The 22,326-nt window shown below is 40.3% G+C and overlaps 1 protein-coding gene across 3 annotated transcripts in view; it reads right to left on the bottom strand.

Moving 5' to 3' along the window:
- The window catches only part of DAB2 (DAB adaptor protein 2), a 50,487-nt gene that overhangs the window by 12,891 nt on the left and 15,270 nt on the right, over positions 1–22,326 (bottom strand). For 2 of the 3 annotated variants that reach the window (XM_046001198.1, XM_046001200.1), the window contains exons 2-9: positions 8,465–8,650; positions 7,201–7,340; positions 6,379–6,477; positions 4,601–4,732; positions 4,196–4,276; positions 3,699–3,725; positions 3,399–3,452; positions 2,933–2,995 (exon numbers count right to left, since the gene is read on the bottom strand). In XM_046001198.1, coding sequence (XP_045857154.1) covers positions 2,933–2,995; positions 3,399–3,452; positions 3,699–3,725; positions 4,196–4,276; positions 4,601–4,732; positions 6,379–6,477; positions 7,201–7,340; positions 8,465–8,555 — 687 coding nt within the window. In that variant the 5' untranslated portion in view covers positions 8,556–8,650. The remainder of the gene's footprint in view (positions 1–2,932; positions 2,996–3,398; positions 3,453–3,698; positions 3,726–4,195; positions 4,277–4,600; positions 4,733–6,378; positions 6,478–7,200; positions 7,341–8,464; positions 8,651–22,326) is intronic. The other variant, XM_046001201.1, reaches the window with a different exon arrangement.

The following is a 22,326-nucleotide window of genomic DNA, read 5'->3' as shown; positions in this document are numbered from 1 at the left end:
CACCAAACAGGAGCCACAATGTTAGACTTCTGAATAGTCAGCCTATAAGTAAAATGTATAAGGCTCTCCTCAGGTTGGGTTTGTTGTTAATCCGGGATTAAGAGTCTAGTTCACAGACTACAATGGGATGACGTGAGACTCCTCCTCTGCCCCCTCGGTCAGAACTTCATTAATTCTTGGTTGGATTGTCAAACGCTGGGTCTGCTTGGCCACCATCTGGGCTACCTGAGAGATAAGCACTGATAACATGGAGGTGAAAGGCAGTCCTGGCTCGTAAGGAGCTCCAGGAAGAGGAGGAAGCAGGCAGCCACAGAGGGGTCTGCATGAAGGTGAGCTCTTATATGCTGACTTCCACAGCTGAGCTTTCCCCAGGAAGCTGGTCTCTCGAAAACCATTCCAGCCCGCTGAATCCCTGGACTTCCCCACTCAAAGCTCTCTGTGGCTTCCTGTGTCCCCTCTGTTAAAATAAGCCTCTTTAGCCAGCCTGTCAAAGTGACCTACAATAGGACCCAGTTTATTTTCAGCCTGACTGCTCTCTATGTTCCTACACACTTCAAAGACCCAACTCAAGTTCAGATTCTTTACAAACCTTTTCCTATTGATCTTTCTACTTCAGCATCCCCTGTGCGCACCCATGGCCTCTCATGTCTGTATGACACTGTGCTTTGTGCCCTGATCCCATGCCTGTACCAGACTCATCCTCCTTCATACCTTATGTTCCTCTCATAGTAACTGTACTTTCAAATTATCATTTTAAAAGCCTGAGAACATGTCTTTTTGGTTTTTTTCTTTCCTTCTTTTTCTATTGAGTGGCAGTATGGAAGAATATTGTTCAGTTATTTTCCAGTAAAAATTATGTGCTAAAGGATACCACTTAGTTTGTAACATGAGTTTTATTTGAAACACATAAAACCGTTCTGTATGAATGCTGGGGGAGGGCCAGATGGGTCAGGGAACCAGTAATAAAGTCCAGGTAATGTAGATTTCTTCCTCTCTTCACCTCTCCCACAGCAACTGTACTAAGATTGTGAATATTTTTAAACATTCTGGTTTTATCAAGTAGAGATAAATCTGTTTTGTGACCTAAGAATATGGAGTCAATATGCAAAAACATGTGGGCAAAACCCAACCAGCACATAATCAGTGCCTTTAGCATTATCTTACTTATCAGATACCATCTACTTTGATGGTATTTATTACTCTAATTTATTGTTAGCTTAAGACTTACTTTTATTTCTATAAACCCAAAATTTTTAGAATGCATTAAGTCCAATGTAACTAAGACTCAGGATTACTCATATTGTTTTCATTTCCTCCTTCAGAACTTTCTAGAAGTCTACAGAAGCAGATTAAATAGTCAGTGCTTCCTTGCCTATCCCAATGGAATTCTGTTTCATAGCTTGAGTGCTTTGATCTCTTTCAATTTCCATGTTTGAATGTCAGTTACACTTGGAAAGTAGATCATTCAGATATCAATTCACTTTGGGAAGGGGGATCCTGCGGAGGAGGGTTAGTCTAGGAAGCACAAGGACCTCAGGGCTAGGACAGACATTTCAGGGTCATCCAATCTTGTCTCTCAAAAAGCCTTAGGATGGTAACATATATTATGAAGAATAAAAGGCTCCACAGACAAATAAGTCCGGACTCACCGCTGAAAAGGACATTAAACTGGCTTCTTCTCTAATGTAGGCTTTTTAGGGTCTCTGAAATGCTGTTCTGCATTGTGAATCTCATAGGGTCGGGGAAAGAGAAGAGAATATGCAGCCCCTTCCCCTTCCAATCCCACGGCCCCGAGCATTTTATGGGAAAGCTCATGGACTGCCATTCTCTCCACTACTCTGGCAAGTGAGACTTCACCCTGTCCTTTACCTGCTGCCACTTTGATTGCTACGACCTTCTTGGTCATGTAGACTTGCTTGATAATTCCCTGATATAAGAGACTCCTAGATAGTTCGCTCATTAATCTAGACTGATGCTCTTTTGGTCTTTTATTGCTTTTCTCATCTTTTATGGTCAAGTTCAGAAATTCATTTGCTCTGAGGTATTAAATGAACTTCTAAACTAGACAAATGCCATGTAATTAACATCAACAAATATAAGTTTTAATGCTAGTCTCGCTGCTTGATGGTATACTCCATGATGTCATTGACCTTGTACCTGTCCCTCACTTCTGTGCCTTGCCCATGGCAGCTATTCAAGAAACTGTCAAAAAAAAATAACAGTTAAAAGAAGTCAATCAAAAGTACATGGATAGCTTAACTTGAGGCCTGTTTTGGAAGCTCTGAGACTTGTTCTTAAGTTCTGAATTTGGACCTCTTTCTCAGGTGAATGAGTTTTTTTCAGAATCACCATTTCCTTACCTATAAAGGAAAATACTGCTCCATTTTTACAGAGTTGTTACGGGTCAATCAATATTTAGAAGACTTGATACACTATCGGGTCCTTCAAAGAATGACCCACTTTTTGAAACAAGGACAGTCCTTGTGGTTAAACATAACTGAGCATCTTATTTAAGTCTTATTTCACACCAAGCTTATGTTGTTGTCACAATAGAAAGAACAGAAAAATATTGAAGAGGCCGGATGGTTTTACAATTAATCATCTAGCAAACACTTCCTTTGAATGGGACTTATGTCAAGGATTATTATTCAGGTCCCTCTCTGATCCTAAGTAATACCTAGAAGGACTGCACTGCCTGTCCTATGGCTCAGATCTATCCTCCAACCAAAAATAATATAACTGAATTAGTGCTGATAGGTTCCCATGGTAACTTAAGATGCAAATTTGTTCTAGGACCCAGTTATACTTGATGTGGAAAAATCAGCGGGTACCTTCCAAATGTCAACGAGATGCTCGAGATTTCTGGCTAATTGCCAATTTGAGTTATAGATGTCATTTTCATCACATTGCAAATTTAAAAACAGGCACTTACTGTTGGACTATTTAGGTCAGGAGGTGTAGACATGTCCCCAAACAAATCCATCTGGTCAACACCCTTAAAAAAGTATTTGGATTAGATTCAGATGTGTCTACTAAAAAATATCACTTTGTATATTGTTGTAATTGTTTCCCAAACTATGGTTTAGGAAAATCGTTGTCACCATTTGATTTTTCATTTAACTAATACAGATTTACTATTAGGCTATTCAGGCCTGGAAGCATAGACATGTTCCCAAACAAATCCATCTAGTCCACACTCTTAAAAAAATCTCGTGGATTAGATTCAGATGTTTTTACTAAAAAGATTGCTTTCTATCTTGACGTTAATGTTATATTAATATTTAGGGCAAGAGGTGTCAGACTTGGACTTCCATATAGATTCAATGCAGATTTGGTACATCTATAGGAAGTAAACCCATGTTCAGTTAAATAAGAGTCATAAAAAATCACATACATACCAATTTCAGTTTGTTAGCTTGATCATCAAGGGTCAATAGGGTCTCATTCCCATTCTGAAAAGATGGCAAATATTTGAGGGTTTAGTTAGTGAGTTTTCTTATAGGATGTAATTTCCTACTGCACTGGCTTGCTAAACAGTTATGATTTTGGCACTGATAATTCAACTCTACATCTTCTATGGCCAGAGGGATCATGAACGCAGAGTCATAAGCTAGGAGGGAAGCATGCCTGGACAGGGGGCTAAAAGGACATCTACACGTCATGTGTGCAACTCGTAAGAAGTAAAGATGCAGTTTTACCTCTACTGCTTTGTTGGCTTCTTCCATCTTAAAAAAAAGAGAGAGAGAGACAAATTCAGTGATCTTAGTAGCTACAGTTAAAGGGAGTTAAATACCTACCTATCTACATAGCTCTATATATACCTATGGGTTCACGAGCACAAGGCAAGAGTCTTGCATATTATTTCCTCCCTACATTCCCCGGCCCTTTTCATATCAATACTAGATTTGAATAGTTTCTGAACTTAAACTTGTTCATCCTGTGTAGACTCTGGAACCAATGTGAAGTTTGTGGGGAGAGAAAACAAGAGTCAGGGACTGAAAATCAGACATATCTAACTGCTACATCCATCCACTGCTCTACCAGGCAAAACAGATGATACGTTTCTAAACTTTCTATACTTGAAAGAGCCACAAAGAAGCCAATTCTTCAGGTGGGCCATATGCTTGCATAGTGTTCAGACATGGTCCTGAATATAATCTTAAGTTTAATAGGGTCAATATTGGGTGGTACTTGCCTTTTTCTTTTCTTCTTCCTTTTTCTTTACATTATAGATAACTTGAAAGAGGTCTTTAAGATCAATGACTAATGGCTCAGCCTGAAGCAAGAAAAAGCATCTTTATGAGTACTTCAATATTACTATTTCCGTCTCTTTGTCCCCCGTCAGTTCTGACTAGTACTGTTCTCCTCCTTTCTCTTAAAGCCCTTTACTATCCCTCCCTGGTTTATGGAGGATCACTGCCCCCTATCCCCACTGCCAGCTACATAAAGGGCAGCAGATTAAATTAGTATTTAATAAAACAAGAAGGGCCATGATACTTTTCCAAGTCCTTTCAGGATTTAGGGGAATAATTCATTATTGTTTTAAAATGAACATTGACCTAAGTCCCGTTCCAGGTATACCTCAAGGCTTGAAGCTTACCTGTTGTCCTGTTTTTATGGCAAAAAACTGATGCTGGCCTTCTCCTCCACACACATAGCCAAATGCCCGGTTGTCTGTCACATCACGGGCAATGAAAGAAATCTTATTTACTGGATGTTCATGTTCTATAACCTGAAAAAGAGACATAAAAAATGATCTACTGATAAAACTAGAATCTATATGGTGACACAAAGCATCAGCTACCTAGGCATATATGAGAAAGCCAAAACATTTGAAGGAAGAAATTATTGCCTCTGGTTTAGAGCTACATTTATCCTTGCTAGCAAGGGCTCCAAAAGGAATAAAGAGTAGAATACAGAAGTGGGAAAAACACTTTTTAGGATATTGACACTTGATTGTCTTCATCCCAAAGATGTGATACCACATAGTAAGAAAGGCTTGAGGATCAGGAGACTGAGAATTTCTAAAGCAAACATGCGATATTTCACTGCTAAACCATCCAAGTGGGTTGACCTTCCCAACTAAAAGTCAAACTCATGTGAATAGCGTAACTAAACTAGAACAGTGTGCACAGCGATCCTTTGACAATGGCTCTGAGTGGCCAGAAAACCATCCTAAGTACTACCAGAAAAATTATCTGTAGAACATTCTGGAAGTTACCAAATGCTGGCATCCAGTATTTCCCATGTTCGCATCACTATCAAGGAGTTACATGGGGCAAGGGGTTTATTGGTTTAGCCGCGCCTTCTCCTCTATTTTCCTCCCCGCCCCCCGCCCCCTTTTCCTTGATCCTTTCAAGCACATAGCAGGGCTTAACTCTTCAAGGGATATTTTTAGGTGGTCCTAAGGTGTCTTGATTTTTGTTTCCAAATGCCGAATGCCACTGGAAAGTTTATATTGGTTATCTTCGAAGATTTGGGGAACAAGAGAATGCTTGAAGGAAACTTGCCACCATTCTCTGATGGGCTGGGGAAAAAAAGACTTGAGAGACAACAGAGAATGGAAACAGCGGTGTCTGAGGACCAGCAGGATGAGTGAGCAGGTGCCAGGCTTCCAGAGCTCTCTATGTGACCAGAGGATTTTACACGATAGATAATGGCCATCTCTAGGAAAGCCTGGGTAAGAACTGGAGGTCTTCCCACAGTACCTTGAGACAACAGAGTACTTGACAGCAATGAAAATAAGCTACAAACAACATTTTAAGTAAATGAATCTTACGATGTTGAGTAGAGAAAATAAAATCCCAGAGAACCTGAAGTATGATCTGATTGTCTTTTGATAAGGTTACAAAAATAAACAAAATAAGTCAGACTTATTTTTCATTTTGTAATAGTAACCACAAAAAATGAGCAAGGTTATACCTGTAGGGTGGAGGGGAAGGGGAAAAAAGAGGAGACAGAAAAGCTAGATGTGTCACAGGTAATATTCTGGCTTCAGGTTAGCCAGTAAATTCGCATGTAGTTGATATATTAAAATGAGATCCAGGCATAGATCTACGACAGCATCGGAAACTAGGGGTTAGGGTTAATCTAGTTCTGTGTACCTGGGGTCCAAAAAAATACTGAAGTGATATTTCTAGCACATCTGTGTTTATAGGCTGGAGGTTCACATCCATTACAGAAAATGAATTTCAAAATAAAGTATCTTGGCTCCTCACCTCCCACCCCATCTGTTTTCTGCCTGTTACTTCTGGACAAGTAATATATACTATTTTTTTCCTACAGACTTTTGAAAAGGAAACAGGGAGCTGAGATTTACATCAAATTGTTTGTTAGACTCAGGTGGTCAGAAAGGTGTCAGCGAAAGTGAATTCTTACCCCAGTTTTCTCATCAATTATTTTTATCCCAGAAAGGGAAATGTTGACCCAGATCCTTTGTTTGTGTTGTCCCTGAGACCGGCCAGCAGCTGCCATTCCCTGATGAGATTGGGAAAACAAGAAAAATCAGTTAAAACTACCCGATGATGCTTTTAATACTAAAACATTTAAAAGACAGTTTTATTTTCAGCTTGGATTACCATCTACAAAAGGATTAGGCACCTTTCACGATAGATGGCAGGATGAAATAGAAGACATCAAGCCAGGACATCATGAGTTAGCTAGGTGAACTTGGACAAGTCACTGTAATTGTGTTGGCCTCAGAATAGTAGTTGGTAAAGACAAGACGACGGGATCAGATCTTCAGATATGTTCCTTCTAGGTCTGGTCTTATTTAACCATATTTATTTATTTATTTATTTAGTCTCACACAGTGATAGCACTAGAATTTAAAAATTAAAAACAAAACAAAACAACACAAAAAACCCAAAGGGCTAACATGGAAGAACTACAGGTCCCAGATAGAGACCTGAATTTCACCTGAATACTTCGGGGATCTAAAAATTGATGTGCCCCAAGGACAAGGCATCTACGCTCCTGCACCTCCATGGCTAAGTCCGGTCTCCAGAACAGCATTCACAACGTGCGAACAAACTCAAGACTGACTCCTCAGAAAATGAAGCATCGCTGGATCAAGTATGTGATTAGAAATGTTTTTTTTCTTTCAAATAACTGAGTTACAGGTAAACACAAACTTCTGATATAATTCCCGTTGTTGGATATTTGCTTGAGATAGAGACAAAGCATGCTTTCCCTTCCTACCTTTAGTTTCATCATAGAATCTTGGCTCATTTTATCCCCTCTTGCGTCGGGCACATCATCAATGCCAATTAGTTTGGCTTTGTATTTTACACCATCACCTTTGAATCTGGCCAAAAGATACTCATCTGTTTTTTCAGAGCCTGAGGGGGAAAAAAAAGAAATGTAGGATAAAATTTATAAATGCCTTTAAATATCATCCCCAGGTATGACTAAATATGTTCCAGAATCTCCAAAGATGAGTAGCACACATATTGGTTACATTACAGTTGCTCAAATATGAAATATTCTATCTTTATTCTTACTTCCTCTGAGTGAAGTTGTATTCTGTAATACTGTATATGGTGTTGGGGTGGAGAGAAAGTGAACCCTTAAAAGTGCAAAATGGGGGCACCTGGGTGGCTCAGGTCAAGATCCCAGGAGTCTTGGGATCAAGCCCCGCATCAGGCTCTCTGCTCAGCGGGGAGCCTGCTTCCCTTCCTCTCTCTCTGCCTGCCTCTTTGCCTGCTTTTGATCTCTGTCTGTCAAATAAATAAATAAAACCTTTTAAAAAAAGTGCAAAATGGACTGAATTATGGGAAATGTAAGGGACTGTGAGGTAGATTTGGGGATATTCCTCATAATTTTAAAAATATTTTTAAGAGAAAGTAAGGAAGATAATGCTTTTTCTAATGAAAGAAAAATAAGCTACTGTACTATTTACTAACACTGAATCGCCAGTAAGGTAGAAGAAAATTATGAATAAATTTTTTTGAAAGTCATTAAGATACATATCTCATCTTCACAATTTCTGTCGCTTTTGTTAAAAAGACTGCAGTCATCTTATTCCATAGCTGAAGTAGAAGAGTAAAGGGCAGGCAAGCCACTGCATATTCTCAAACTATGAATGATTAAGGCCTCTGGCACTTTCTAGTGGTACTTCAGGTCAAGAGAACAAGGTCTAATAAAATAAAGATCCTTGGTTTTTGAAAAACAGCTACTTCAGTAAAGCAAAGTGGTAAAGAGATTACTGAAAGATAAACATCTAATAATGGATAGTGGTGTTTATCAACTAAACAAGCTATGATGAGCGCTTCCCAGCAGGCTCCAGTGGGTGAAATCAGAGACATGTCCTGTTACAACTTTCCTGTGAAGGAGAACTTGAGAGTAGGCTGAGACTGAAGGGAGCCAAGGGCCAGCTCTTACTTCGTTTACCTCAAACCTCACATTTCTTCAGAGGTAAGCAACACTCGCTCCCCTCAGTGGCCTCAAGAGGATATCTCCATACCTTTCTTTTTTTCCTTCTTTGATGGTGCTTTTGGTGCAGCCTGTTGGTCAGGCTGACCGTTAGTTGTGCTCGTCTCTACTTCGTTAGACATGGTGAGAAGGCAGACAGCAAACTCCAGCACCAGCAGACACGGAGTGACACCAGGCGATCCCGAAGTCTCAAATGAACATAACCCACTACAGACACCTGTGGGCGGGGTTTAGAGGCATCATGAGATCATAACACAGCAAACCCAGGCAGTATGCTAGTAGGCTGGCAACTTGTGATTTGAAAGTATATTTCTTCAGACTCATTTTTTTCTTTCTCCCGTATTAGACTGAACTCTGAAGAGGAGTGTAGGACTGTTTCCTTTGTGATTTTCAAAATGGAAATAGGGTGTTTACTAGGCTTTTCTTTAAGAATTGATGTCTAATAACATTTAATGATTACCCACCTAAGTAGTTTGCACTGGAATTTTGGCATTAAAGAACTAGTATTAAACACAGGAATCAAAACGTGTCACACATACAAAAATAAGATTTCAGAGCAAAATACAAATATACTGGATGCTGAATCGGAGAAGATTGCAATTGGCATCTGAAATCAGACACTGTAAATTCTGCTTTAAAAACTCATTTAATTGTAAAGGCAGGGTCAAGAATAGAGTTAAAAAATTTATTCCCATTGATAAATATGTATTTTTTACATGCTGTGATTCTGCATATGATTTCCTAGGCTATCTAAGCACTATCCTTTCAAGGACGACCATTTTTGACATTAACACTTACACGTATCAGGGGAAGAGTGAATTTACGGGATGTCAGTTGTGCAATTCATTGAGTGGCAATACTTTTATGCTATTATTTAGCATTATTATCCTCAAGGCAATTGTGGCGTATGTTCTCATAAGACTCCCTTATGTATCATGGCAGGTAAAAGAGAAAAACTTGGAGTCATGAACTAAGACATGAATTAATATTTCAAAAGGTTCTTTCACCTCCCAGGAGTCAAAGTTTCTACACAGCTTCTGAGAGAGCATTAACTTTCTACATGGACTGAAGACCAGAGGATAGCAGCCATTCATAGTTTTGTAAACCTGTTAAGACCACCCATGGATTGGTATATCCCACCTACCCCAAAATCTCTCTTCATTCTGTTTTTAAAGCATCCATTTATTTGAGCTTTTAATTTTTAAAAAAGATTTTATTTATTTATTTGAGGGAAGGGGAAAGAGAGAGAGAGCGAGTGAGTGAGTGCATGCACATATTGGGGGATAGAGGGAGAGGGACAAGCTGACTCCCACTCAGCAGAGAGCCAGATGTGAGGCTCTATCCCAGGACCCTGAGATCATGACCTGAGGCAAAGGCAGACGCTTAACTGACTGAGCCACCCAGGTGCCCTAATTTGAGCTTTTTAAATTCAAGGATCATGTCCATCACATGGAAATGTATGTTATTATCTAGATATGTAACGGGTAAAAAAGTAAGTCTCACATTTTTTGCTTCTCAGTCAGCTGAAATTGCACTTCCCTGGCTTCTTAAATGTCAACATATTTTCCTCAAGGTGCATACTTTGTCTCCCCCCCATGAGTCTTTAAATGGTCTTTATAGTCTTAATAGTCTTGAAACACACACACACACACACACACACACATATATAGAAATCTATATATGATTAATGTTTTAATTGAATTATTTAATTTGGAGATTTAGTAGCTAATTGTGTTCAAAGATACCTGACTGGTAGGCACCCAGGGAGACAGTCTCCTTACAGGTGCAAGTCTTACGTAGCAGAGGACTCAAAGCCCTATTTACTCAAGATTTAGTTGGGGGCCAGATACTAGTAGCCTATTATGTGTATTAACTCAAAAAATCCAGAGTGACCCCACGAGTATTATGATATAATATTATATCACTGTTCTGAGAGAAAGCCAAGGCATAGGGATTTTAAATGATAGCTGTTAAGTGGTAAAACCTAGGTCTATCTAACCCAGGCTGTCTGGCCCCAAGCCAGAGTTCCTCACATGTTACACTGATGGTTCTTCTCTGAGAAACCTCATACTAGCTACAAAGATGCTTTATTACATTCATGTAGTGGCCCTTAAAAAGATACGTCCCAAACTACAACCCTCAAACCTTTGAATGTGGCCTTATTTGGGAAAAAGGATTTTGAGCTGGGATCATCTTGGATTTGGGAGGGCCCTAAATCCTATAACAGGTATCCTTATAAAAGAAAGGCAAAGGGAGATTTGAGACAAAGAGCCCCACAAAGGAGAAGGTAATGTGAATAAAAGGTGAAGACTGGATTGGCATATCTATAAACCGGGATTGCGCATGTCCTCCAGAAGCTGGGAGAGAAGCACAGAACAGGTTCTCCTTCAGAGCCTCCAGAAGGAACAAACCCTGTTGACATCTTGATTTTGGGCTTCTTACCTCAAGACTGAGAGAGAATAGGTTTCTGTGGCTTCAAGTCGATTAGTTTTTGGTGATTTGTTGTGCCTGCCCTAGGACACTAACACAACACCTCTATCTTGTATGCCTTGATTGATTTCGGTGGTTCCCAAGATCTGTTTCCTGGTGACATGATAAATCTCCTAGTCGTATCCACACTTTTCCAATTTCAGTAAGCTAACAATTATTTTCTTAATTTCAGGGAATTTATTCCATTTCCAGAGGATATTTGCCTATGTTAACAACTTCAGGAGGTGAGACCAAGCTCTGACCTAGGGAGATGCAAGGACAGGTACCCTCTTGTGTCCTCATCTTTTCCCCATTGCGCCCTCTCCTTTGTAAGTTGCTCAGATCTCATCTCAGAAATAAGGAAAACACTTCCCTATAACTCTCTAATCATCACCTCATGATCCTTTCATGATTAAACATTTAAATTTGATAGTCTCCTACCCTTTACTTTTTCATATTCCCTTCCTCTCAAAGGACTTGTTCATCTCAACTCTACTCTCAGAAATTCAACTACACTGCTGATGAGTGTCCCAACCAAATCCAATTATTTTACTGTTCAGCCTTTTGTGGGTATTTGATTGCATGCCCTAGACACCTATCCGCTTCTGTGAGCCTTTTCCCTCCCTACCTTTTGCTCCCAGAACAACCTTGATGCTCCTGTCCATGGCTTGTATTTTCTGTATTGGAAAGATCTGGATTCTTTTTTTTTTTTTTAATGACAAAGTTCTTCTAAATTTTAGAATAACATTGACACTTTCTTGCTTGGTCTTGTGGTGGCTCCCTTTGCATTTAGGACAAAAATTTAGATGTTTTTTGTTTTGTTTGTAAGATGCTTAAATATTCTGCCTCTTCTTATCGTCAACATCCTTTCTTTTCACTTTTGTATAGCAGCCCAAAGTTTCTCATTTCTTTCAGAGCATTTTTGTTTTTTTTTTTTAAAGATTTTATTTATTTATTTGACAGACAGAGATCACAAGTAGGCAGAGAGGCAGGCAGAGAGAGAGAGGGGGAAGCAGGCTCCCTGCTGAGCAGAGAGCCCGATGTGGGACTCGATCCCAGGACCCTGAGATCATGACCTGAACCGAAGGCAGTGGCTTAACCCACTGAGCCACCCAGGTGCCCCAGAGCATTTTTGCTTTTTGACTCTTAACCTTCTCAAATATGCCCACATATTTGAAAGGTTCCCTACATGAGCTCATCCCAGTTATCTATTTGTCCCTGAAGAGAGTAGGTAAGACCTCTCCTTGAAGCCTGTCCCACCTCCCCTCTAGTTCAGCTTTATAATAATCCAGGTAGAAGAGTTTATTGACATCTCTGGAACCTAATGTTGTACTTTTCTGCAGGATGTTATTTCTGACAAGAAAATGTTTAGGCCATTAAATTTGGCAAACTGTATTCTAAATTGAGAATATTTTAAAGGAATTTGAGAAGTGCCACAAAACATTTTGAGGGGTTTGGGAGCGGGAATGGTATTGTGTAAGTCATTAAAGTGATACAAGACACAGCAACCTCACAGCTCAATACCAGGTCTCAAATCTAATGTGGGCCGACTGGACCAAGATGGAAGGGTTCTGAAGCGAATGGTGCTACCTTGGTTTTATAGAAAAAAACTTCTCTTTTCAGACAGCTAAGTACAACTTTTCACACCACTGGAATCATTTTAAAGGTATTTGGTATCCTTTAGTCATGTCCTTCCACTATTTAGGAATGAGCAGTTATAAGGGCAAGGAAGAAAAAAAATAATAGAAAGAAAATGTTCCTTTAGTATAAATTCCCTGAAGAAAAGGTATATGTATATCGCGTTGCAATAACCAAAGGTAGGTCCGTACTGCAGGCCAGGCCATTTAAAATATATCCATGTTCTCTGAAATGATCAGCGTAGACTCTGCCCCAAGGCCACAAGACTCAGAGATAAGCTCCTTTATAAAGAAATGCTAAAGAGGTTTTTTTGAAAGATTTCACTAAAAGCATCCTTCCAGTATCCCATATACCAGACTGATAAACATTTACCTTTCTCCCAAGGTTAAAAGAGCAAATCCCCCAACACAGACTTTCCAAATGTCCAAGCTACCATCTGATATACAAAAGATGGGGGAAGTCCTGCTTCGAGACTCAGGTCCCTCTATAGAGAATAATCAACTTAAACGTGTAAAAACTCAAATGCATAATTCTTCTAACAATATTACAGAATTGTCCATTGTTCTCATAAAACTTTCAGCAGGTTTTATAATGAATTGTTTTTGGAAAGGGTTTCGGCCTGGAAAAGGGATCTGGGGGCCAAAAGGTTCCCTATTATTTTCTTTGATTACTTTCCCAAATTAAGGGCGTTGTTTTAAAAAAAATTATCTAGATTGCATTAATCTTTGTGTTCTGTTTCAAAGCTCTAGTGAGGTAAAAGATTTTTACAAAGGGGAATAAGTGGGCGTAGGACATCCAGAAAGCCTACAGCCTTCTTATTCCTTGGGTTTAGCCACAGAAAAACTCTTCTGACCAAGAAGCACAAAATTAATCAGGAAACACATGCAATGGGGTGTTATCCGAAAGCAGGGATTACAAATTCAAGTTCAAAAACATATACAAAGGGTCACATAAACAGCTCCCCTTCTAAACCTAGCTGGTTCTTGTTCCTAGGGGTGGGCTGTTTCCTTTGTTAGAAACTCAAGGACAGGAATAAGAAGGCACAGTTGGAAAGAGAGGAGGATGGAAAGCTATTGTAGATTCTTGACTCCTTCTTAAGGCAACTTCTTAAGACTCCTTCTTAGGACAGCAAGTTGTGAAAGAAACTTTGCTAAGTCAAGAAAATTACCTCCCATTTGAGCAAAGATGCATAACTTGGATTCTGGACTGAACACATACCTCCCTGAAAGAATGCGGGAACTTCCCCTTTCCGTGGCACAAGAATCAGATGACTACAAGGGATTCTGGAGCTTGCAACATCTTTTTTCAGTTTCTGAGAAGGTTCTGAGAAATGTATACCAGAAGACAGCTTGAGTCATCTTATGATAAGTATATCCCTTGCACAAGAAAAAAAAAATCTGCTAGTTTGTTTAGCCCTTAAAGTGATTCATGCAAGATGTCTAGTATTTAGAACCTGGAATAGACCCAGTCCAGGGACTAATTCGTGTAGGGAGAAGCTTGGCTGGCCTCTCCTCATTCTTGCTGGCTCCCTTTCCTTCACTAGGCTTGTGTGGGTATCAACAATGATAGCATTTAATGATTCCAGGGTTCTCAGCCATATCCTGATACAAGTGTCCCCTCTCTCTCCTGGGCAATTTTCCTACCGTAATTATACACAGCAGAGAGAAATTTGCTTGCTCAGTCTCAAAATGCTGGTAAAAGGAATAACTTAAAGGCTAACTTAATGGTAGCCCCATTCCACACATGGTAGAGAATCTTGTTGTTAATGTTAAGGAGCAGGGGACAAACACTTCACTTACCAAGCACTTGAAACATGTATCCTGAAAGCTCTGTGAAATAAAATGGGTCTATTTTATGAGTAAGTTAAGGGACTCAGTAAGACCAAATCAATCACTAATAAGTCATTAGGATCAAAACTGAACATGAGCTGTGTTCCCTTGTCTCCTCTAGATACTGGTGGCTCTTATCTTTTTGAAAAAAATCACACTGATTTTAACCTCTATTTTCTAAGCTTTTTTAAAGTCTTCATCCCACTGACATGAACATACCACATAAAATGGACACAGGAAAGAGTGTTAAGAGGAGTCAAGAACAAAGCAACATAAACATCTTTATTAGAGTGTCTAGTACTTTGTACTTGTCAGAAAACATGCTCCCTTGTCCTTTGGAACTTTATTCCTGTCTCAGCTGGGGTAGTGCATTAGGACACGTGAAATATTAACCTCTAAGGCAGATCTCGGGGTCCAAGAGGGCAGCAAGCTGCCTTTCCCATTATTCCCCAAGTAGCATTTTCGAATAAGAGATGTTGCCAGAAATGTTACGGTGAAGTTCAGCTGTTTCTGATACCTGATGTTTTAAAGCCTTTCTCCTTTAAACTGCTTGGAATCCTATGCTTTTAGGGAAGGCTTACTCTACTCCACAAAGGCCCAGTGCCATAGACAGGAAGATCTTTACAGCCTGTTTAATTGGGGAAATGAGACTATGTGAATGCACCCGGAAAAGGAGTCCTTAGGAGATTTTCTTGTAAGTGTTGACACTGCCTTGGGGGCGTCAGGAACAAGACATGCCTGAGCCAAGGAGGTCTACACAAGTTACGCATTGACAGGAGCATTTTCCCTTGCTTTGAACCCTTGGGAAGCACGGTGTAGGACCCAAAAGATGGACCCGACAAGCTTTTCACTGTCTTTGGAACCAAGTCAGATCAAGAGTGCCCCAAAGAGTTAATTTTAGGTCGAGGTAGGACAGCAGAGCTGCTGAGGGTTGAGGCTTGGGGGATCGTACGCACTTTCGCGATTTTGCAGCTCTGCAGCTCAAGGCAACTTATCTAATATTCACATATGTAAAATGGGAACATAGTTTGCAGAGTCATCACCAGAATGCCTACTATATAGAAAGTGCTCAGTGAAAGGCAGCCGTGATGAAATCGAAGCAGTGTCTCGCGTGCTGCGTCCTGTGTACTCTTATCCTGAATCCAACACTGCTTTTCCACAGCAACTGTTTGAACGATTTCAGAACAACGAGGACCAACAAGTAAACAGCTAGCAAGTACACACAGAGAAGGATGTAGTGCTTTAACCAGTAAGGCCCAGGTGAAAAAGCAAGAGTGTTTGCCAGTGGTAGAGCCCCCGCTGTTCAACTCTGGCTTCTGAACACACTCCGAGCCACTCAGCGACAGAGTCAAATCCAAGCCTACATCACTACCATTGGCAGTTTAGAGGGTCAAGCTCCCATCACCTGGGGAATTTTTACTGGAGAGCTCCTAAAAAGATGTCCATGCTACATCCAGATCGATTGGGTTTGAGTTCCAACCATCGACTTCCATGATCTTTTGTCCCCTTCAAGAAATACCAAGTGGATAGATTTGGAGCTGGAAGAAACTCCGGGAATTATCAGTCACACCCTTTCACTACTAAAGATTAGGAAACTAAGGGCAAGAAGGAATGTATAACTTGTCACCATTAAACGGCTGGCTGGTTGGGATGGAGCTGGTGTCAAGAGAAATCTAGATCCTAATATGAGGCTCTACTGTCCTATTTCTAGAGATTATCCGTGTCACTTTTTAAAAACTATTTTTTAAGAAAACTGTGCTAAACCCACTACCTACAGACCGAACCAAGAATATGTTCCGCTTAGTAGATAAAGCAAGCACAGAACAGGAAGATAGCTTAGAATAATTTCATCTCAGAGATGTTTTCTGAATCAAAACAGAAAAAGGACCTCACATGATCTAATAATACAGTGTCACTGTATTCTTTTTTACCGAGGTAGCTGGAGCCCTATTTGGTCAAACTGGCTTATTAATGTTGATTTGGCTGCTTGGAAGAAAGTATTTGGCTAGGTTTGAGCTGCAGCTCACAGATCAAAGCATTCAAATTCATTTTAGTACGTTCTCTACTATTCAGTGTGTGGCTTTTTCATTTCATTTTATTTTTTTTTCCAGAACATGACAGGAAGTTTGACTTCTCGGGTTGGCAAATTTCAATATTTTTCAACTCATTATGACCTCTCTTAATTTTTGTATCCACCACACCCATTTTGTTTTTAAAATACGTTTTTATTAGGAATATCTGCTACTAGAGCCTAGAAAACAGTGAGCAAAATAAATAGCGTTTAGGAGAATTTAAGTTGTAAAAAGGAGCTTAATGCTATCCAGATGAGGGCCCATTCTCTAGACTGGGCAATGCAAGCAGTTTCGCTAGGAATGTCTGCAATTGTTCCTAAGCTGCACTAAAGTATTAACTTTATGCTCAATTTTACAATCACATTACTCAGTTGTTTCAGTACAATGACTATTCGGTTAGAGGTAGAAAAAGAATGTAAAAAAGTTAGAAAAAAGAGGAAAGTGTAAATTCATAATCAAAGTATGCTCTTGCCTCTTGGGAAAGCTGGGTATAAGTTAGTGTGCTTGCATGAACAAATATGCGTAGGGCACAGAGTCTAGAACCCTCTTTACTCTTATTCAGACTTTAAGGAAGCATTGGAATATCCCTGTGGTCTTTTGGCCACGTGGAATTATTGTGCGCATGGACAAGCGAGGCTTGGAGTTGGGTTAATTGATAGTAGAATGCATTACCCATCCCAACTGTAACATCCCCATCATTCTACCCCAGTTCCTTTTATTATAATTTTTTTTAAGATTTCATTCATTTATTTGACAGACAGAGATCACAAGCGAGGAATGGAGTTGGGTTAATTGATAGTAAAGTGCATTACCCACCTCAACTGTAACATCCCCATCATTCTACCCCAGTTCTTTTTAATTATAATTTTTTTAAGATTTCATTCATTTATTTGACAGACAGAGATCACAAGTAGGCAGAGAGGCAGGCAGAGAGAGAGGGGGAAGCAGGCTTCCCGCCGAGCAGAGCCAGATGGGGGTCCTGATCCCAGGACCCCGAGACCACGACCTGAGCTGAAGGCAGAGGTTCTAACCCACTGAGCCACCCAGGCGCCCTCCACCCCAGTTCTTGAGCATCACCTCTTCTACCTTAGACCAAATACAGAAGAAAAGCTGGAGTCTGACTTTATCCTTTAACTCACTTCTACAAAGGGAAGGAAGTGACACTGAAACTTTGGAGCTTTGAAAATCATGTTTCTGTCATTGCTTTACGCTGCTGGGATTGGATCATTTGGGTTCCGCTCTCCCATGGTGCCCCTGACACCAGTAACCATCTGGACACGGCTCAACTAGCTATGGCCCATGTGCTCTGTATATCTCAAGTGAGCTGGGCAGGGCAATGTAGCAGACACAACTTGACATGGAAAAGGGAATGGGGGACCTCTGGTCTAGTGTGCGGTGTGCTTCAGCCTGATTTATCAGAGCTCTGCATGTGGGGGGTCCGGGGCCCTGATCTCCCTAACAATGTGTTTCCTTTTCTGCTCTTGTCTCATGCGTACTTACACCTCAGGAGCCATGTGTGGAAGAGAGATTGGCAAGGTATTGACTTCATCCTTGAGTCAAATTTATAATATTAAGTACCATCTTGAACCACCTTATTAGTTGTTGCTTTTTCCATTAGAGAGCTAACAAGTCACCTATGGAAGAAGCCATGAGTGATTCCCATTAATTCTGAGGAAAGGCTAAATAAATATGGCTTTTTGTGGGGTGGGAGGGCCATACACCTTGGGCTTTAGGCTCAAAGGTAGCTGGCAATATGGTGAGTAAATCTGTACAGCAAGCTAAGACACTCTGGGGAAATGGTCAATGGACCGAAGTAGTCAACATGGGGCAGATGTGTGTGTTTGGGGGGAGAGGGAAGAAGGAAAACCTCTTTATGGCTGAGGAATGGGTATTCACTGAGCAGGCTACACTGAAGCCCTGGTCTGAAATGTCAGGATTCCCACCGAACCCAACCAAGAAGGAACTTCCACACTTTGGGCAGCCTCATTGGTACCATGATGAGTGGGTGGGACGCGTGAGCAGGCTGAAAGAGCTGTGTCACCACAGGGCCTGTGGAGACGTGACAGAATTCTGCTGAGCGCTCCTCCCCTCATGCTGAGACCCCACTGTAGGCCAGCGATGGCAGCGCCTGCTTCTGCCACCAAGTGCTTGCTTCAGTGGAGAAAACCTGGCATGTTTCGGTGGTGGCACAGTAACCTGCACCAAGGTGCTGTCAAAAGGCTGGGGACACCATGCTGTAGTGACAGTGACAGAAAGGGGCCCTTGCAGAGTCTGCTACTTCTAGTCATGAAGTGATAGTAACCAGAAAGTATGCCGAAAAGTCATGTGGAAAGAATAAGATTTTTAAAAGCTGAAGTGTTGATACATCATTGGAATAGGCAAATGGAATAAATCAGTTTTAAAATTTGAGTTTAGAAGAACTCTGTTGTGTACTATTCAATGGTAAAGTAGGATACTGTATTTCAGTTTGCTTTTCTCTCATCCTAAAGCCAAGGGAAGAGGGTATTTTAAAGAATATTTACAGAACAGTTTTAGGGTTTAAAATGTAAAACAAACAAACAAACAAACAAAAATACCACTGTTAACATGGAAGCCTCTAGAAATCTTTTACTGCAGGGTCTTTGGGGAATGATTTCAGGAGAAGCATTATGGAACTGGTATAAAAATACACTAAACATATGACTTTTACTTTGAATTTGGCATTTGAATGTATAATGGATATTATGCTTGACCCTTGCAGGAAAAGAGTAGTCCAAAAGCTAATGAACCGGGGTGAGGGAAAAGGGCTGTCATTGTACCATTTGATTCCTAGGCCTATACACGGACACTATTCACACCTTTTTCAACAGTCTTCCCTCACGAATGGGTATACCGACTCAAACTGACCAGCAAGTATTTCATTTTTTCATTTTTTTCACATGTCTATTCTTCCCAAGTTAGGGCAGCCACCAGAAATAACTCCTCTTTCTAGGTACAAGCCAGTTTAAAAATAAATAATAGAAATGAATCTTAGCTTGTGTCCTAGAACACACAACATCAAGTCGTGCTTTCTTGTTCCCACATGAAATAATCCTGAATGAAGTTAAAACGGCATATCTAGCATGTGGACTTCAGGATACAATAGTTTGTTTTTTGTTTTTGTTTTTTGTTTCATTTGCACCCTTCACCTATGATACTTCTACATGTAGATCCAAATTGTTAAACACAGTCCACTTTCTACTCCAGCACCGTTCCAAAAGTCATCTTGAAAGTCTCCGCGGATGTTAGAAGAAAGCATGTTATTTAGGACCATCTGCATTTTAAACATAAGGAAGAGTGAAGAGCTACGAATTATTAATGTAGACAAATTATTTTATGATCGACTACAGCAGAGCACTTTAAAAGCAAGCAGGTAACCTAAAACTTTTCCTCTTCCAAGGCAAGAAACTTTGCCTGATATTCGGTTTCTTCTTTAATAGCCTGGCTGAATTATATTAAATCCCAATGTGGTTTTCCTTTCCAGGCAGAGGCCCACGTTTATATAATCCTCAAAGCCAGTGCCTGAGTGTTTCTGTACCTTTCCACAACTCATGTTTCAGAGACAAGCTGTGTTTTGAAGGGCTTAAAGGAACAAGAATCCAGCTGCCTCGTACCATCAGCACAGAAAAGTCAAACTGTGGTGTGTAAATGGACAGGCAGAACTTCTTTTTCTCTCTGTCTGTACATAGACCAAAACTATGCGAAAAAAGTTCTTATAGTCATGTAGACACAACACAAAATCAGTTTAAGTGATACCATCCTAATATCTCTGGGTTATCTCTGGGTTCTAGGTGGCCTTTCCAGTCGAATATGTCCTTTGTTTTAGTGTCCAGTCTCCCCTTAGAGCTGCCATTAGCCTTCCACGAGAAACATGCTATTGGTTCACATTTCCACGTCTGATAGGACATTTTCTAGTTGGTCAGGTCTCCACCTCCAACAGGGCATTCGTGCTTCATCTCTAAGAATGATGGTGGCCCTGCTAAGTCCCGTGGTTAAGAATGTATGAGTTTTTTTTTTAATATATTTTTAAAGATTTTATTTATTTATTGACAGACAGAGATCACAAGTAGGCAGAGAGGCAGGCAGAGAGAGAGGAAGGGAAGCAGGCTCCCTGCTGAGCAGAGAGCCCGAAGTGGGGCTCGATCCCAGGACCCTGGGATCATGACCTGAGCCGAAAGCAGAGGCTTTAACCCACTGAGCCACCCAGGCGCCCAAGAATGTATCAGTTTTTAGAACTACTTTTTTGTTATCTATATGCTTGATATATTAATTATCATTTTATGGATGGTTCTTCCTAACTTAGCTAATTTCCCTCAAAAACCTTAAAAAAAAAGACTTGGTTGCTTTTAAATAAGAAGAAGACAAAAAGAATCATTTATCGCATAAAAAGAGCCTTTCTACTTATTTGCCAAATTTCAGGTCTGCATACAACCAGCAACCTGATGACCAGCCCTCTCCCCTCCTGATACCAGCATTCTACCACACTGAAGGTTACAAAGTTCCAGAATGCTATCCAAAAGTCCAGGGGAACTCGACTGGGAGAAATAAGTATACAGGTTCATTTGCTTACTTCTTGGTTGCTGACCAAATTAGGTAAGTTAACAGACAAGAAATCCCTAGGTAATTTCAGGTTCTGGTGGGCAAGGAGAAAGCTGGATCTGCCAACTTGTTTTCTTACTTCTTGAGGTAATATGCTAATCCTATTCAAGTGTGGAAAATTTAGGTGGCAGGATCCAAAAAAGGTCCTGGAATAGCTAGACTACCTGCTCGGAAACTGTGTTTATCTACAAAGACCCCAAGAAGCTGCTGCAGAGTGAGCACAAGATGGCAAAAATGCACAATTCCCTTTGAGCTAAAGTTCATGCCCTGTCATTATTCTTTCATCTTTTCGGAAATGGTATTGGACCAAGTAAGTACTGAGAATAAATAAGTGTATTTTTAAATTAGACTGAAGGACGGGAATATTCATGATAGCAACCCACCCATGCTAAAGGAGGCAGATTTGGGATTTTAGTTGCTCCACAACTGAAGCAACTCATCAAACAACAAATGATTCCACTGTATTGAAATATCTGTGTAGGGCCCTTTCACAGCACAGACAGATGAGCAGAGGTAGTTCCAACTGCAATTAGAAAACCTACCACTTAATGTCAGACTTTTACTTATAAAGTCTCAGCATGTGAGACAGATGTTGTTTCATGAACTCTCTCTCTATAAATCCAAGTAAATGTAACCAAAATTATGCCTGTCAGAAGCATGTAAGTCATCACCATTAATGGGTCCTGCCTTCCAAAGACACCCAGACATCTACCTTTGGAATCATGAAGCACAATCAGCAAGTTTGGAAAAGTAATTCAAGGAGTTTTGTATCTACCAGAGCCTCCATGGAAAAAGCCACCCCTGTATGATCCCAAACATTAAACAACGTTCCTTAACCAAGAAGCTTTCAGACTGTCAATTTCCATACCACCTTTGGCAACTCATCGAAGTGACTTCTACCAACAAGATTAAAATGGATGTGGAGTTTCAGAGAACTAAGTGCACTTACGAAATGAAGATACAACTTAAGCATCTTCTTCCTAGTTACAGTAATCAAAGAACACAAGGAAAAGACCTCGAGTTTCACCTTAATCTGTATAGATTTAAGAAAAAGTTTATTCTAGGATTTAAAGAGTGACTTTGAAGATTTTCTAACTTACGTATTCTACTGGGTTTCTTTCTTTCTTTCTTTCTTTTTTTAAGATTTTATTTATTTATTTGACAGACAGAGATCACAAGTAGGCAGAGAGGCAGGCAGAGAGAGAGAGGGAAGCAGGCTCCCTGCTGAGCAGAGAGCCCCATGCGGGACTCGCTCCCAGGACCCTGAG

Source organism: Meles meles, chromosome 3 (assembly GCF_922984935.1).
Source record: "Meles meles chromosome 3, mMelMel3.1 paternal haplotype, whole genome shotgun sequence".
NCBI classification, from domain to species: Eukaryota; Metazoa; Chordata; class Mammalia; order Carnivora; family Mustelidae; genus Meles; species Meles meles.
Note: the sequence above shows the minus strand (reverse complement) of the source record. Positions and strands in the feature narration are given on the sequence as shown.